General features: G+C 38.2%; 1 protein-coding gene across 2 annotated transcripts; it reads left to right on the forward strand.

Annotated features, from left to right (window-relative positions):
* Nucleotides 1–943: 943 nt before the first annotated feature.
* hk1 (hexokinase 1) lies at nucleotides 944–17,000 on the forward strand. 2 transcript variants are annotated; one of them, XM_079854717.1, is made up of 18 exons: nucleotides 944–1,451; nucleotides 5,661–5,823; nucleotides 8,480–8,628; nucleotides 8,943–9,062; nucleotides 9,210–9,305; nucleotides 9,403–9,502; nucleotides 9,719–9,902; nucleotides 9,989–10,144; nucleotides 10,344–10,577; nucleotides 12,566–12,870; nucleotides 13,417–13,565; nucleotides 14,062–14,181; nucleotides 14,265–14,360; nucleotides 14,488–14,587; nucleotides 15,345–15,528; nucleotides 16,136–16,291; nucleotides 16,441–16,674; nucleotides 16,761–17,000. In XM_079854717.1, exons 1-18 carry the CDS (start codon nucleotides 1,389–1,391, stop codon nucleotides 16,906–16,908), a joined length of 2,757 nt encoding a protein of 918 aa, XP_079710843.1. In that variant the 5' UTR covers nucleotides 944–1,388; the 3' UTR covers nucleotides 16,909–17,000. The 2 variants fall into 2 exon arrangements, with proteins under 2 accessions (XP_079710843.1, XP_079710844.1); XM_079854718.1 differs by lacking the exon at nucleotides 944–1,451 and adding an exon at nucleotides 4,295–4,366.
* Nucleotides 17,001–17,182: the final 182 nt, after the last annotated feature.

Raw genomic sequence — 17,182 nt, forward strand, 5'->3', positions numbered from 1 at the left:
GCATTCAATATACCCAGTTTATATTAGGGTACCACATTTTATGTATGTATTTTATTAATAGGCCTACATATGTATTTAATATCCTATCAAAGGGTCATTTTTAATTATCACATCATCATTTTTTAATATCCAGCATATATAAAAGGGTATCAATTTTTTTTATTTTTTTTTAGTACATAAGCATTTACTATCCAGCACATATAAAATGGTACCAACTGTTTAATTAATTTAAATTTTTTTTTAAATATTTTATACATTTTATTTTTAAAAAAATATTTAAATTTGAAACATTTTATAAAGTTATTTTGACATGGCCTACCATTTATGTCTAAAGCTTAAAGTCTTTTTTTTTTTTTTTTGATTTATGTACTTTTCAGAAAATTAACAAAATGTAACCACAAGAGTTTGTGAAGAATATTCAAAACAATGTAACACATAATAAGCATTTTAAAGCCTCAGTCATTGTAATGAACGTTTTAAATGACCATTAAATCACATAATGACATGGATAATGTAAGACAAGGAATTAATTTCCTTTGCATTGTGCGTTTTAACATCAACGTTATGCAGATACTCTCTTGTTTTCTGATGTAAATATTTAATCCTCCCCAGCTGTTCACACATCTTAGGGTGGGCATTTCACGTTTGACCCCCTGATGTTTTTTGTTGCCATCCATTTGACTGACTCCCCCCGAAATTACAAATCACGAGTCTCCTTATTTCCTCCAGCTTCACACATCCAGTCTTCATAACGGTCCTGCCACTGAACAGTAGAAACAGGAAACACACACGTGTTTGCTGATATGACTTGTGCTGTAGCATTACTCAGCATTTTTGCTTCTCCACCCAAATCCACTTATTTTAAATGGTTTTGAGGCTTTGAGTATGTGACGAATTGGGGACGTGCTCTAAGTGCCTCTAAGTAAAATCCCCTTTTTCTTTCATTCAAAGTGGCTGAGAATGAGGAAGAAGGAAGTCTGAAAAGGACTGAATGAAGAGAATGGAAGCGGGAGGTGGAATCTGAGGAACAGAAGCAAGAAGAAGAGCCGGAGGAGGGGGCCGGTTGTCAGCTGTGCTCTGCCTCACAAGCCTGCCCATAAAACTCAGCCAATAGGAGCAGAGTGAGTGGGCAGGGCTTTAGCCGTTCCCCATCCCAGCCTCTACTGCATCTCATGCAAGCGCATTATATGCAGCTTGACTTCCTAGGCCGAGGAGAGTCAGACATTGCTATAGCGCTGCGAGGGAACACCCCTACGTGCCGGCTTCTCGTTTTACAATTAACCACCGTTGCTTCTGGGCTCAAGTTGTTTTTCCTGCCTCACTGGAAAGGATCGTAAGATTGTATCTTCTTTCTTCTGTTGCTTTTTCACCAAAAGAGGTGAAGCAGAATGATAGCGGCACAGCTTCTGGCCTACTACTTCACTGAACTGAAGGATGATCAGGTCAAAAAGGTGAGTTTCATCATTTGTCTTAAACAGTGCTTCTTCTCATATGCATCCTCATTTGCCCTTTGCGAGCGCCTGCGAGCTCTTCGAGGCGCATGACAACAGGTGACACAGGCCTTCATTTTAGATCAGAGGGTCGTGAGATGCGCCTCGTCTCACGTCTCTCCGGCTGCAGCTTCTACGTCACTCGTCGTGCGACGGCGAGGATGAGAGGACGAGGTATACCCTTGCGAGTGACGACACAGGCCGTCGGGTCTATGCTGCAGTGTCCTTGAAAGCAGGATGTGGGGCGTCATGGAGCTGCCATGAACAGAGGAACGATTTTTTTTGTGCCTCTATGTGAACGTGCTCATTGGAGAGTATGTCTCTGTGTGGGGGAAGGTGGTCATGAGCATCTAAAGCCCCCCCCCTCCCCTGCAGGAAGAGTGTCGGGTTACAACAGCTGACTGACAGTGTGTCTACGCCAGCTTGTCTTTTGACAGTGTTTGAATGCAGTTGTGGAGGGGGGAAAGATGTGTAAACAGAACGGGACTGCGTGTATGCACACGTCTGTGTGTCTCGCTTAGAGGATATGCAGGCTTTATATTTTAACGCTGTGTCAGTAAAAAAGGGTGGCTTTTTGAATACCATTTTAAACGTGGTTAAGGACTGATAATATTTTCAGGACATGTTAATATATTCAGTATTACATTTCCAGAAAATATTAACTCTAATTATGTATTAATATGATCAGATACTAATATTTTTAGGAAAGAATAAATTCCCCATTTTTCATAAATAGTAATGACAAGTAATGACAAATAGTTGTGACACGCTGAAATGAAATCCATCCTGTGACTCAGCTGTTCACCTGGGTGCTGCTCTCTCTCTGATAAGAGTTTTATGACCATAGATGTCATACATGTAATTTGATTATAACAGAAGATATATTACAAGACGTTTATGAATATGCAGACAGAAGAAAATGTCAGTGCTTTTAGCATACTTAAAGCCACCATTCACCTCACCCTCATTTAGACTGTTTTGGCAGCTTTACCACTGATCTGATATTTTTTAAGAGGAAGTTGGATGATACTCATGCCAGTTACACAATAACCCATTTTGCACACTCTCCTAAGAGTGTGTTTTAACAAACCAAATTCAAGAACTAAAAGAGATTGTGGTCATCTTTATGCACAAATGTCATAGACATTTTACTGGCAAATGATGATCCTTAAATATGGGATATTTAAGAAGTAGCCTAATGGATTCATAAAAATGAATGGAAACACATTTAAAAACCGGTTCTGTCATTAATGAATAACTACACAGGAACAAATGAGTAACACACTATTAACATTCTAGTAATTACTATTAACTAACAATAAACTCTGATTAATGAATGAGTAATAGCGCTCAGTTGAGTGTGCTAGTTACTAACATTAGCTAATCAATAACTATTATCATTTTCATACCTCCCAGAGGACTAATAAGAACTATACAGGTTCATAATTAACATAAATAAGGCATAATGCATAATTAATTCTAAAGTGAAGATCATGGTACCCACTAGTAAAGACTCAAGTATTACCAAATCCTTCAGAGTGAATTAATAGCCTAATTATTTGGATCAGTATTCTAAAGTGAAAAACATAATAACTCTATAGTATTGACTGAAATCATTGTAAGCTTTTGAGGTTTTTGTAAAGTTTTGGATAGTGTTACTGCATCCTTCTTAAGGAATTACTAATCATTTGGATCAGTATTCAAGTGAATACCATGGTAACCCACTAAAAATGACTCAAGTGTTACCAAATCCATTAGAAGGAATTACTATCCTTACAAAAACGTCAAGCTTAAATTACCTAATGGCTAGGGACCTGTAACCTGTTGCATTTTTAATAACTTTTAAAACTGGTATATTTATGTGTGTTCCATCCACTGATCTATATAATGACATTCTATATAGGTCAGTGGTTCCATCCCACCACAGGTATGACGTAAGAACCTGGAAGTCAACGGTGCGTGTCCACTACAGCGGCAACAGTCCGCTCAGTGCCGCTGGTAACGCTGTAACGTCTCCGCTTTGGGGTGTGTCTGTTGCGAGTGTGTTTAATCAACAACAATTAAGTTTTTTTCAACACACGGACAGTATAATCATCAGCAATGCACGCGATTACATTTAGAAATAGACAAAGCTTTGTTTCCAAAAGCCCCAAGCAAAGATATCCTTTCAGTTTTATAAACTTTTATAAACCTAGCCAATATAATCACAATGAACACATCCAAATTAAAATCTTTAACATATATAACAACTGCAAAGCCTCTAGTTTGTAAACAAAATGATTTACGCATTAAATCCAGCATAAACTCCGGCACAATTTGCACATCTTTAAACTCTCAAAACAGACGTCACATCCCGAACCTCTCAGCAATTGGCTGCAGACCGCGTTTTTCGCTTGATATTTGCATAAAGTCGAGAACTGCCCAACCTTTTGACGCTCTCGGTCGCTCTCAATGCTTTCTCCGGTTCGCTGTCAATCCCAAAATGCACTGCGCGAGCGTGAAAACGCTTGAAAACCGTGCCAGTGGACACGCACCGTTAGGCCACGTTCACACAGCATCAGAATTCGGTTGTCAGTCCTGAAGTCATTAATGCGGTTACGTTCACAAACAGAGTACGGTTACTTCCGCATTCTATATCCAAACTCATAGAGAGACGACATAGGGCTCAGCCTCAGACCCGTACATTTTGAGGACTCACAACAACCGCATTCTCGGAAAACCCGCGCTGTGTGAACGGAAATGCACTGGACAACTAGTTGTCAGCAGAGAATGTCTAATAGGAAGTCACGTCATACTGTGCTAGAGAGACGCTCTTCTACGAGGTTTTGTGTGTGGTTTTGATTCCGGTGACTTACATCGACGGAGATATGAGCTGTGTATGTCATCTGAAGGTTCTATGTTCTCCACCGGAACGGCTCCCGTCAGTTTTGTGTTCTATGCGCGACTGGCGCAAATTCAAATCTGCCGTGTCATGCGCGAGACATGGTCACATGGAACGATAATTTACGGGACTCACTCCCGCATTTATGCGGTTGTCATTGCTGAAACTTTATTGTGTACGTAGCATACATGATTTAAAAATATTTTTATACTAAATTACTAAAATTGTAGCCTATAAATAAATATAGGTCACAAAAGGTCATGTTAAATGACCTCAAAAGTAACACCTTCTTCTTAGCAGCAGCAGCATCAAAACTACTACTAAATTATATGGGCCGCATAAGACCTAAAGTACCCTGTAATATTCCTATTAAAGTACAATCTCTTCCAGTAAGCATATTATTAACCTATAGGCCAATATTGCACATTTTCATATTTAAAAGCAACGGGTGTATCCCAAACTACAGCATATAAGAACAACACTTTGTATGCTAATTTAGCATACAAAGTGTTGTTCTTTATATGCTAATGTAAATAATTATTCCATCAATGGCATCTCACCATAGAGGCCAGCCTAAATCTCTCAAAGCCTGTACAGTTAAAGACTTAATCATGAATCAGCATAAGAGAAGGTGCTCATGTTTACAGTTTCAATTCACTCTCGTTCCATTAGACTTCAGTGAAACATCTTCCACTAGCCGTTTTTCTGATGAATATCATCTGTGTTTATAAACTGTATTTCCCATATTCAGGTAGGCTATGTCTGCATAGTCTAGGCCAATAAGGCCATATTTCAAGGACACACTGACCTAACAAGTGACAGGCAATGACTTGACCGCATTCATCATGTTCATCAATATTGATTACTAACAAACACCTGGGTGCTTTAGGAAAATAGGGTCAAAGGTCATTGTTTAGGGTATTTTGAATAATCGCCATTCAAAAATGTAGGGCCTAAAATACAAAATGACAGTAATATTGTAAAATAATATTACAAAATTTAAAATTTACCTTCTTTTTTATTTTAATATATTTAAAATAGAATTTATTCCTGAATTTTCAGCAGCCATTATGCCAGTATTCAGTGTCATTGAAGAATTCATTATTATCATCTCACAAATCATTTCAAAATGTTAAAACAGCTGTGTAGCTTAATATATTTGTGGAAACCATGATTCTTTTTTGAATAGAAAGCTCAAGAACTGCCTTTTATTTGAAATAGAATTTCTGTAACAAAATAAAAGTCCTTTTTTACAAATTAGTTTTTTTATTGTGTGTCCATTTGTTTAGATTGACAAATACTTGTATGCCATGCGGTTCTCTGACGAGACGCTGCGCGACATCATGTCCCGCTTCCGAAGGGAAATGGAGAACGGACTGGCACGAGACACCAACCCGACAGCTACCGTCAAGATGCTGCCCACCTTTGTAAGGTCCATTCCTGATGGTTCAGGTGAGCTTATCATTTTTATGGTTACAACTTTTATGGTTTTTATACATATAAATTCACATCGAAAGCAGATTTTTAAATGGCCAAATAAGTCCAAATGCTTGCTTTGGAAATCAACGTGAAAGGAACATGCCAAATATAGCATGGAATAAGAATCTGCCTGGGCTTCCCATAGTGTCAAGCAAACTGTGGTGTCTACAGTTCTGTCCGTCAGGGCAAATCAGTCTCAAAAAGAAACTTCAGCTTCCTTCATTGTACTTCTTTTAAATGCTCTGACAAGAGAAGAACAATAAATTTTACCAAAATATTGGTTTTTGAAACGAAAATCATTGAATCATCAGATGCTTAAATTTGAATTAGCTTATGATTTCATTTTTTCATTAATTTCATTTCACGTACTGCACTCAGATATACCATTGCATGTTATAATGTGAGTTTAGGGTAACTTTAAACCTCAGAAGGCTTTCATTAAAAGCTGTTTGTAAGCTGTCAAGAAAACTAGTTTAACTAGTATTGCTGCAAGTGTAGATTTATAGCACAAAAAGATAGTGTTAGCGATGTTATTGAACTTTCAGATAAACCATTTGATTATTCCATTTTTAAAATGGATATTCTGTATAGGCCTACTGCACATTTTTACTCATTCCCCAAGAATTTGCATCAAAGCTAAGTAATGGTTACATTTTAAAATCACAATCTGGTTACATTCTTTTAAATAGCCTTAACCATAGCATATGGAGAATCTACTACTGAGTGGTCACAATATTGAACCATTGTTCCCTGTGCTACAACACATTCAGAGCTGCATCGATGTGTGCTGCTCAAGCTTTTCTACATGACCTGCAGCATCCAATCAAAAGCATTAGGTTACATCACAGATTATATGAGCTGTAATCCCAGTCAGATTGCAATGTGAAAGTTGACTTCATTGCAATTTGTTAGCATCCCTACTACGATGTTTTGCAAGGCAGTTTTATTCTAGTTAAGGATGGCAGATTCACTGCTCTTGTACCAACAAAGTAATTCAATGCAATTATGACAGCATGGACATAAACAAATCTGATCGATTTTGTGCCCACATCAATAATCCATCCATCACTGCAATATGTAGCATAGTATTGTATATAGCATAGCATATATACATATCAAGTCCAGAATAACTTGTCTAGAACAGCTCCCTGGTCCTAAAGTATTGGACAGTACAGTATAAACAATTGTATAGGCTGACCTAATAACATCTCAATGATAAAATGCCTGAGTGTTTATAGCAAGTCTGTGCCAAACACTCACCTGCATTTGAAAGAATCCTTGTGATTAGATTTCTTGTGGTTTGCTGTAATTTTACACGTTATAAAACAAATAATATCTGAGATTTAATCCTATTCTAGTGAAATAGAGCATAAAATAGTTTCAGTCTCGCTTTACTGTACATAACCTTTTATATGTGTACTCATCTGTCATTTAAACTATAAAGTTTTCCAGGAATGGCTAAACATGTTTTTAATGGCATATTAAATAAAAAAAAAAGTCATCAAAATAATACATTTAAGTTGCTGAAACCGTTTTGATATGTATCCCGTTCATACGCTTAACATTTTACTGTAGTAACCTGGAACTCCAGTTATCTGACCTTTCCAGTTGATGCTGAGTTTACAGTATTAAAAATCCTCACACTCTCAGACACCTTATATTCAGCCTAGAAACAAAAGACAGCCGGAAGAAAAAAAGAAAGCCATTTGATTTTCAGCGTTGCTTGGCAACAAGCACTGCACATAAAATCGACAATCCTGACACGTCGAGGAGCCTCAAAAACCAAGAAAGACGGTTATAGAGAGCATTTTTAGCCTAATGCAAACATCTCTTGCCATTACTCTTTCTCTGTTTAATCTAAGGCATAAACAGACTTCTTAATCAGTATTTTACTATAGACATTTTGTGAAGAATCTGTTCCTAAGAATTCAAGGCTAAGTGGGTTTTCTCGCTGTGAGAGTGCTGCCTGAGTTGATTTGTCTACGTCTTTGGCCAGCTCAGTAAAGCATTCCAGATTAAGCCCCCTTGGTCACGACCAAAATAAATGCTGATGCGCAGTCTCACCATCACAAGAATGGTAAACTATACCCAGTCAAGTTTCAGCCAGGGTGTCATATGGATAACAGCGGCAGTTGCTTAATAAAGCAATTTCCATAAGGGAAACATTCTTACTAGATTAATGTTACATCTATCAAGTATCATTAAAAGGATGTTTCGCCCAAAAATGAAAATCTCGTGTCATTTTGGCTGAACTATCCTTTTGTTATTTTATTTAAGTCAAGCCAAGTCACCTTTATTTACTGTATATAGCTCTTTATACAGTACAGATTGTTTTAAAGCAGCTTTACAGTGATAAACAGGAACATAACAAATTCAATTCTGTGGTAAATCAGCTCTAAAAAGACAATAGTACAGTCATTATTCAGTTGAAATCAGTTCAGTGTTGATTCAGTTCGGTTCAATAACTGTGTAAAGTTAATCAATTATGAAATGAGTTCAATTTAGCTATAAAGCAGCTCTGTGATATATCATCAAAACAGTAATATTGCTGAATATTAAGTGCTAAATATTTGTGAACTCTTGTCTTCATACTTCATACAGTTTGATGATTTCTTTAATTCACTCACAGAAAAAGGAGATTTCATTGCCCTGGATCTGGGCGGCTCTAATTTCCGGATTCTGCGGGTGAAAGTGTCTCATGAGAAGAAACAGACAGTGCAGATGGAAAGTCAGATATATGAGACTCCAGAGGACATCATCCATGGCAGTGGATCACGGGTACACCACCAGTTCTTCATCCACCTGAAACCATAAACAACCCATATTTGTCACTATATAGCAAATCTTACAAATATGTGTAGAATATAGTATATACATGAATATTGAACTTCTTTAGTCTTCTTTAACAACCGATATGTTTGGGGTCTGAGAGATGAAGTATTTACATTCAAACATTTTGTGTAATGTCATATACAGTAGTGTATTGTAAGTTAGATGGCTTAAATGGTGTTTTGATCTGCGGTCCAAGTCATACAGCTTTTGTCTGTAATCTTACTTGTCTCCATTCTGTACATGCTCATTATTTCTTGCAGATGTTTGACCATGTTGCAGAATGTCTTGGAGATTTCATGGAGAAACAAAAAATTAAAGACAAGAAGCTTCCTGTGGGCTTCACGTTCTCATTCCCGTGTTTACAAAGCAAGCTGGATGAGGTAATGTAGCATTACATTCTATTAGGTTAACAAAGCAGTTTGTAAACTCAATTTACACAACTGAGAATTTTTATTTGAATATTTTTATTTATTTAATCCTGCCTACATATTTATGACACCTTATTTGTTACTATTGTATGATTGCAGGCTGTTTTGCTGACATGGACGAAACGCTTCAAGGCCAGTGGGGTGGAGGGAATGGATGTAGTAAAGCTTCTAAATAAAGCCATCAAAAAACGTGGGGTGAGTCTTATCAACCTTTACTTTTTTATCATGTGGATGGTATACAGGTGGATATAATTTTTATGAGGGATTTAATGGTGTAATGATTCACTTACAGGACTATGATGCAGATATCATGGCTGTTGTCAATGACACTGTTGGAACTATGATGACTTGTGGCTTTGATGACCAGCGCTGTGAAGTCGGTATTATTATCGGTAAAAAAACACATCTCTTTCTAGTTTCTGTTTTATGTGACATTGCCCCTATAGACTCTTAAATAGAAGTTAGATGAGTTTCAAATGCAGAATTGTAGAACATCCCTCAGATGGAAAGTGAATACCATAAATATATTTTATATTCTAAACATGCTCAATCAAAGCTTGTGGATTCATGAACATCTGTGATGGCATATTCTGCTGTGATCCCTTCAGGTACCGGCACTAATGCATGTTACATGGAGGAGCTCAGACACATTGATCTCGTGGAAGGAGATGAAGGCAGGATGTGTATTAATACTGAATGGGGGGCATTTGGAGACGACGGCACATTAGAGGATATCCGAACTGAGTTTGACAGGGAGATCGACCGCGGGTCCCTCAACCCCGGCAAGCAATTGTAAGCCACAGAATTTCAAAAGCTCTCAAAAAGCGTATTTTATCATAACTTTTGAGGTGGTTAAGGTGTGTGTTGGATGTTTTCAGGTTTGAGAAGATGGTCAGTGGGATGTACATGGGTGAGCTGGTGCGGCTGATCCTGGTCAAGATGGCTAAAGAAGGCATGCTGTTTGAGGGCCGCATCACCCCAGAGCTGCTTACAAAAGGAAAAATTGAAACCAAGCATGTTTCTGCAATTGAGAAGTGAGTCGTCATTTGTTTCATTACCAGTCTTTTTTTAATTCATTCCATAATGATTAAAATAAGATTAGTTTTTATTTGGTTCAGATTCATTTTTATTAATGGAAGAACTTTCACTAGTGGACTAAAATTAAAGCTAATACAACTGGACTGTGAAAATCATGATATTTCCAACCTTACAACAGTACCACTTTTTCTCTAGGAGCAAAGAGGGACTCACCAAAGCCAAGGAAATTTTGACACGCTTGGGTGTAGAGCCATCTGAAGACGACTGCATTGCCGTACAGCATGTTTGCGCTATTGTCTCTTTTCGCTCTGCTAACCTAATTGCTGCCACTCTGGGTGCAATCCTCACACGTCTCAAGGACAATAAGAGCGCCCCGCGCCTCCGCACCACAGTGGGCATTGATGGATCCCTATACAAGATGCACCCACAGTGAGTATTACATTCAGGTCATCAGGTTAAAATCAGACTAAAACATGACTCATCAGTAATAGTATGTTCCCAGCATGCTTAGTAAGTCATCATAGAGCATCTTGGGAATAAATCTGTAGGTGCATGTGACACTCTGAGCGAGCACTGAACCCTCCTGAGGCCCCCTGAGACAAAGAGGATTCTATTAATATACATTGAGTAGGTTTCCATAGGGGCAGCTATGGCTCTGTTTGTTGTGACACTCTTGACATACTCATTGACCTTATCTGGACACTAAACTGGACGTTAAAGGTCACAGAGAGATTAGTTGAAAGATTAGAGAAGTGGATGATAAAATTAAGGCTGATATCAATTCTATGGCACCTATTTACAACAATTCACAGGCCTCTTTGAATGTCAGAATACTCTTTAAATAGAAAACCTGAAAGACATAGCAGTGTTCTATACTTAGTGAAACTTAAAAGAGAGAGCAAATGATATGTTACAGGACAGTGTGTTGCACAAGAACACTGTCCTTCAAACGCCTTTAACGATAATGGTCATATTAGTGAAATTATCTTGGATACAAAGGCCTTAAAACATATAACTGTCAAATATTACTTTGCTTGACATTTCATTTTTGCATCTCACTGCGTTGTTTTTTCATTGTTTTTCTACGTAAACATGCGCTGTTTTAAAGGTTGAATTTAGCACTAGTAATAGGCGTTTTCGAAACACTGCTTTGTTAATCTTTTGTTTCAAATCAGTGGTTCGGAGCATGTATCAAACTGCCAAAGTCATGTGATTTCATTAAACGAGGCTTAGATAAGTCATGCCCGTTTCAAAAAGTTAAACAATTTCAAGGGATCACCCTAGTGGGCGATCTCAGTGAACACCTGGAACCAGTGTCTAAATTTACCTGAACTCAGATCAATTTTATAAAGTTGTAGACATTTGTAATGACACATTTGTATAATAAAAAAATAAGAGTATAGTTAATTGTCTCTTATTGGCCTGACTAGCCACGCCCTCCATAAAACCTAAGGTTAAATATATTTGTATAATGATTATCTCTAAACTGCAAATGTCTGGCAACCAGTAGTATCCCGTTTCAGACTTTATGTAGGCAATATTGCTAGAGCAACGGTGATATTTATTCAACACTTAAAAAATGAAGTTAATATTGCTTAACTTACATATTAGACAACATACCATACTTTTGTATTTTTGCTCCATCAACAAATATCTAATCTATAATAAACCACAGGCCACAGAGGAATTAACTGTCTCAAAGAAAGTCACGGAAGTAGTGTTTCATTCCTCAATGAATTAGTTTTCTGAACAAATCTGTTGAGTGAATGATTTATAACTCCCTCAGGGTACGTTTACACTACAACAGTGTACTAAAAATGGAAAGTTTTTCCTTTGCGTTTTTCTTGTGTAGACGACAACATTGTCAAAACGATCCCCGTTCACACGGATCTGGAAAAAATATTAAATACAGTGTATTTAGCATGCCAGGCCGGTAATTGGCGATGACACTTTGTAAAGAAACACTACACACCTATAGACTGAAAACGTCATATGCCATTTTCACAACGTGTAAAAAAAAAAAAACTGGCACTTTGAAACATGTTTTTAGGCCCCCAAACCGCCATAATGGTGTATATGAACAGCCAAAACGCAAAAAAAAGTTTTCTGTGTTTAGTTGAAAATGGTATCGTGTAAACGGCCCCTCAGAACTTGTTTCGTTCTTCAACAAATCAGTGTTTTTTTTTAACAAATGGGTTGAGTAACTGATTCATTGACCCTCTCATAAAAAAGTCACTTGTTGCATCCCTGAACGAATTAGTTGAATTAATAGTTAAATGTATCAAAGACAGTCACATGTTGCCATCCACTGGTGTAATGTAACCTACAGAATGTGGCCCTAAAGCCCTATCATGTGCATGTCTAGAATGTGCAGTGATATCTCATCATTTGAACCCACAATCCTCTGTTTCTGCCAGGTATTCCCGGCGCTTGCACAAAACTGTGCGTCGTCTAGTGCCAGAGTCTGATGTTCGCTTCTTGCTCTCTGAGAGTGGAAGTGGCAAAGGAGCTGCACTGGTAACAGCCTGGGCTTACAGGTTGTCCGATCAGACACGTCAGATTGCAGAGACGCTGGAAGAGTTCCGGCTGACCAAAGACCAACTGCTCGAGGTGAAAAAGAGGATGAGAACTGAGATCCAGAATGGACTGAGCAAGAATACTCAAAACACAGCCACCGTCAAGATGCTGCCCACCTATGTGCGGAGTACCCCAGATGGATCAGGTAAGAAATCTACAGTTATATGGACAATATTCAGACAACTGGAAAGATCCAAGATATGATGTGATCCCCAGATATAATCTGTAATTTCCTCACTGAAAAAAATGCAATGTCATAATCACATTCAGCTAAATGCAGTCATGCATCATCTTAGAAAACCACCTGCTCCCCTGCTATGACCAAATTAAATTCTCTTTATCCTTTTTGAATAGCATCATTATATAATAGTATAATCCCTGGCTTACAGGCAAACACAGACATTGTATTATGATGATTTAAGCTGAAGTGTTTTAAAATGCAGCCCCGTTAAGAATAGTGCATGCAGATGTGTTCAGATATCAATATTGAGCAAATGAGCAGAAAATTCACAACCTTCTGCATTCACAATTATAGCAATAAAATGAAAGGATGGCACAGGAACTGTCTTTCTTCTGTTTTTATTCCTCTAATTCTTATCCATCTTTCGCCTTCCATCATTATTTTAATACATTTTTGTTTGCAGCAGGATTCATGACTTCTCCTTATTTCTGTATTTTTTCTTTTATCCAGAAAATGGGGACTTTCTGGCTCTGGATCTTGGAGGTACAAACTTCAGAGTGCTTTTGGTCAAGATTCGCAGTGGCAAGAGACGAACTGTGGAGATGCATAATAAAATATACGCCATTCCCATAGAAGTAATGCAAGGAACCGGAGACGAGGTGTGTAGTCACTATGGCATATTTACAACTAGTTAAAAGACTTGATTTAAAAAAAAAAACTAAAAAACTCTTTTATAGCATATGCTATCATTCAAAAGTGGGGTCAGTAAGATTTTTTTTTATTTAGAAAGAAATTAATACTTTTATTCAGCTAGGATGCATTAAATTTAACAAGAAAAGACTTTTACATTGTTACAAAAAATTCTATTTAAAAAAAATAAAATTTTACAATGTTACAGTATTATTCTGTATTTTTGTTCAAATAAATGCAGCCTCGGTGAGCATGAGAAACTTCTTTAAAAAAAACTTTTTTTTAAATCCTACTGACCCCAAACTTTTAAATAGTAGTGTATGTACAGTATAGTGTATGTACATTGCTCTGTGCAGTATGACACACAGATGGGCAAAGTGTGTTTTTAATAGTTAATGAGTACAATTTGCATCTTTAAATAAAGCAAATATTGCAACCCTAAATGATTTTAATTGTCACCTGCAGCTCTTTGATCACATTGTGTACTGCATATCTGACTTCCTGGACTATATGGGGATGAAGAACGCCCGTCTGCCTCTAGGATTTACCTTTTCCTTCCCCTGCAGACAAACTAGTCTGGATGCGGTGAGCTGACTGTTTCTTTAAACTTTCTTTGCTCATCTATTGAATGAAATCCTGATGACTTTTTCATGCTTTGATGGATACAGGGAATTCTGGTAAATTGGACAAAGGGCTTTAAAGCCACAGACTGTGAAGGTGAAGATGTTGTCAGCCTCCTGAGAGATGGGATCAAAAGGAGAGAGGTGAGTTACTGTTACTGGTGACATGATTTGTTGGTTTTTAAATCTAGATTTGATACTTGTTACTTTGACTGTGTATTACAGATGTGTGTATGTTATTAAAAAAAATGGTATGCTATATTGTGCACAGGAGTTTGATTTGGACGTTGTAGCCGTAGTGAATGACACAGTGGGTACAATGATGACCTGTGCATATGAGGAGCCCACATGTGAGGTTGGGCTAATCGCAGGTAAATTCAGTATTATACTATGTATTACACACTCTAGTACAATATGTACAATGTGACAAGAATTAAAGGTGCTCTAAGTCTTAAGGGATGTTGGGTGACGTCACTTCTTGTTGACGTTCGAAGTATTGTCAAACAAAATGGAGGCTAGCTCGACCCTCCCTTCTCCTCATCCCGTCCAGGCTTCCTGAAACACGCTTTTCCGATTTAAATTTGGGACTTCACGTGTTCCGTCTCCTTTTCCTTCTTCTTTGCTATTTGTTCATCGGAACATCGTCTCTTTGGTCGTGTGTCGGCCATATCAAAATTCAAGAGAATATAATTCTAACGTTAGTCGTTGTCGTTGTCTAGGACATCTCTCCTCTAGCTAACTTCCCTCTTCAAGCTTCTCTCTCCTCCACTCCTCACACCCCCCTTCATGTGCACGCGCACTAACTACCCAACCCCCACCCCCAAATCATTCTTGTCGGTTATTGGTTGGAACACTGTTTGTTATGTTTCGTGGTCCAGGTTGGCCCAGTTTGTTTTTGTTGCCGTTTGTGGAGCCTGGGCTGTCTACAGAGGCCGCGTTTTTTTACAGTGTGTTCAGGGGTCAGGCAGCTTGCGAATAGTGAGGAGATGTTTGCTGTATGTGACAAAAAATGTTTCAGCCTAAAAAACGTGTGACATCGCTTAGAGCACCTTTAATAAAAATGAATTAATTTTAAAAAGTGTTTTTACTCAGCAGAGGATGCTAAGATATTTTCATTTGTGATTTTAGGAACGGGCAGCAATGCCTGCTACATGGAGGAAATGCAAAACATTGAGACGGTTGATGGATTGGAGGGCAGGATGTGTGTGAACATGGAGTGGGGAGGATTTGGAGATAATGGCTGCCTGGATGACATCAGGACTCAGTATGATAATGCTGTGGATGATCTCTCCCTCAATGCCGGCAAACAAAAGTGAGCAGTTTTACCCAGTCGCGTGTGAGGAAAAGAAAAATGTTTTGAAAATAAATTGATGCAAATGTAGCTGGTGCAAATATTTGAATGTCAGAAAGCTAGTCTTGAAGAATTAGTGAAATGAGGTGCTTACTGTTTGTATTGCTACTGTAATTTAAGAATGTAAATGCAGATACTATAAAAACTCACAGTGTTAGTGCACACAAGAGAGTTGGAATTTGAGATTCGCCATAAATCCATAAAATCCTGAAAAGAGGATGTGACAGTGAAAGTGACAGTTAAAACAGATTTCCGTTTCCATTCATCAAAGAATCCTGAAAAAATGTATCATGGTTTGCAACACACACACAAAAAAACTTGATAATAATAAATGTTCCCAAATCAGCATATTAGAATGATTTCTGAAGGATCATGTAACACTGAAGACTGGAGTAATGATGCTGAAAATTCATCACAGGATTAAACAGAACTTTAAAATACTTTCACAATATTACTGTTTATAATATTTCTGTATTGTTTTATCAAATAAATGCAGCTTTGGTGAACATTATTCAAAATCATTGAAAAAGAGATCTAAATGTTAAATGTTTGTTTTTTTCACTTTTAGATATGAGAAGATGTGCAGTGGCATGTACCTGGGTGAGATTGTGCGGAACATCTTGATTGACTTGACAAAGCGTGGCTTCCTCTTCAGAGGACAGATCTCTGAGACCCTGAAGACCAGGGGTATCTTCGAAACCAAGTTCCTTTCCCAAATTGAGAGGTACTACAGCACTTTCTTAGATTATTTTTCCACGTTTCATCGTGAAAACCAGACATACTGGAATGCTGTTTATATAGGCCAATATTTTTATATAGTTTACTTCAGATTGCTTAATGGTCATGGTTTAACATGCTGTTTCTTCCCTCTAGTGACCGCTTGGCGCTACTGCAAGTGAGGTCCATTCTGCAGCATCTGGGCTTGGACAGCACATGTGATGACAGTATTATCGTCAAGGAAGTGTGTGGAGCCGTTTCCCGCCGGGCTGCCCAGCTCTGTGGAGCGGGAATGGCTGCTGTTGTAGACAAAATCCGGGAGAACCGTAGCCTGGACCATCTGGACATCACAGTTGGGGTGGATGGCACCCTGTATAAGCTCCATCCACAGTAAGTGCCTGCAGAAAGGATGTATTTATGATTCCGTACAGTACATATTCTTTGTGAAATCTGACCTATCCTCTCCTTCTCTTCAGTTTTTCACGGATAATGCATCAAACTGTGAAGGAGCTCGCCCCCAAGTGCAACGTCACCTTCCTCCTCTCAGAAGACGGAAGCGGGAAAGGCGCCGCCTTGATCACTGCTGTTGGGTGCCGCCTGCGCCAGCAAGAACAAAAGAGCTAAACCCTTCATCGAACAAGCCCTCAATCCACTCTCTAGCTCTCTCGGAGCATATACATTTCCACTCGCAGCTGTGACTCGGCTCTCATTCACCACGACCCGGCACATCCTCTTACTCATTCCCAGAGCTGTGACCCCTTTGCTTTGTAATTCAATCCTAGGCCTACATGTTCCTGTCAGCCTTTTCTCTGTGTGTGTCTATGTGTGTTGTTAGGGGTTGTGTCCACCCAAACTATATAAAGATGTTAAACTGTGGTTAAAGTATTTATGGATGTAT

Source organism: Squalius cephalus (genome assembly GCF_949319135.1).
Source record: "Squalius cephalus genome assembly, chromosome: 21".
Taxonomy (NCBI): domain Eukaryota; kingdom Metazoa; phylum Chordata; class Actinopteri; order Cypriniformes; family Leuciscidae; genus Squalius; species Squalius cephalus.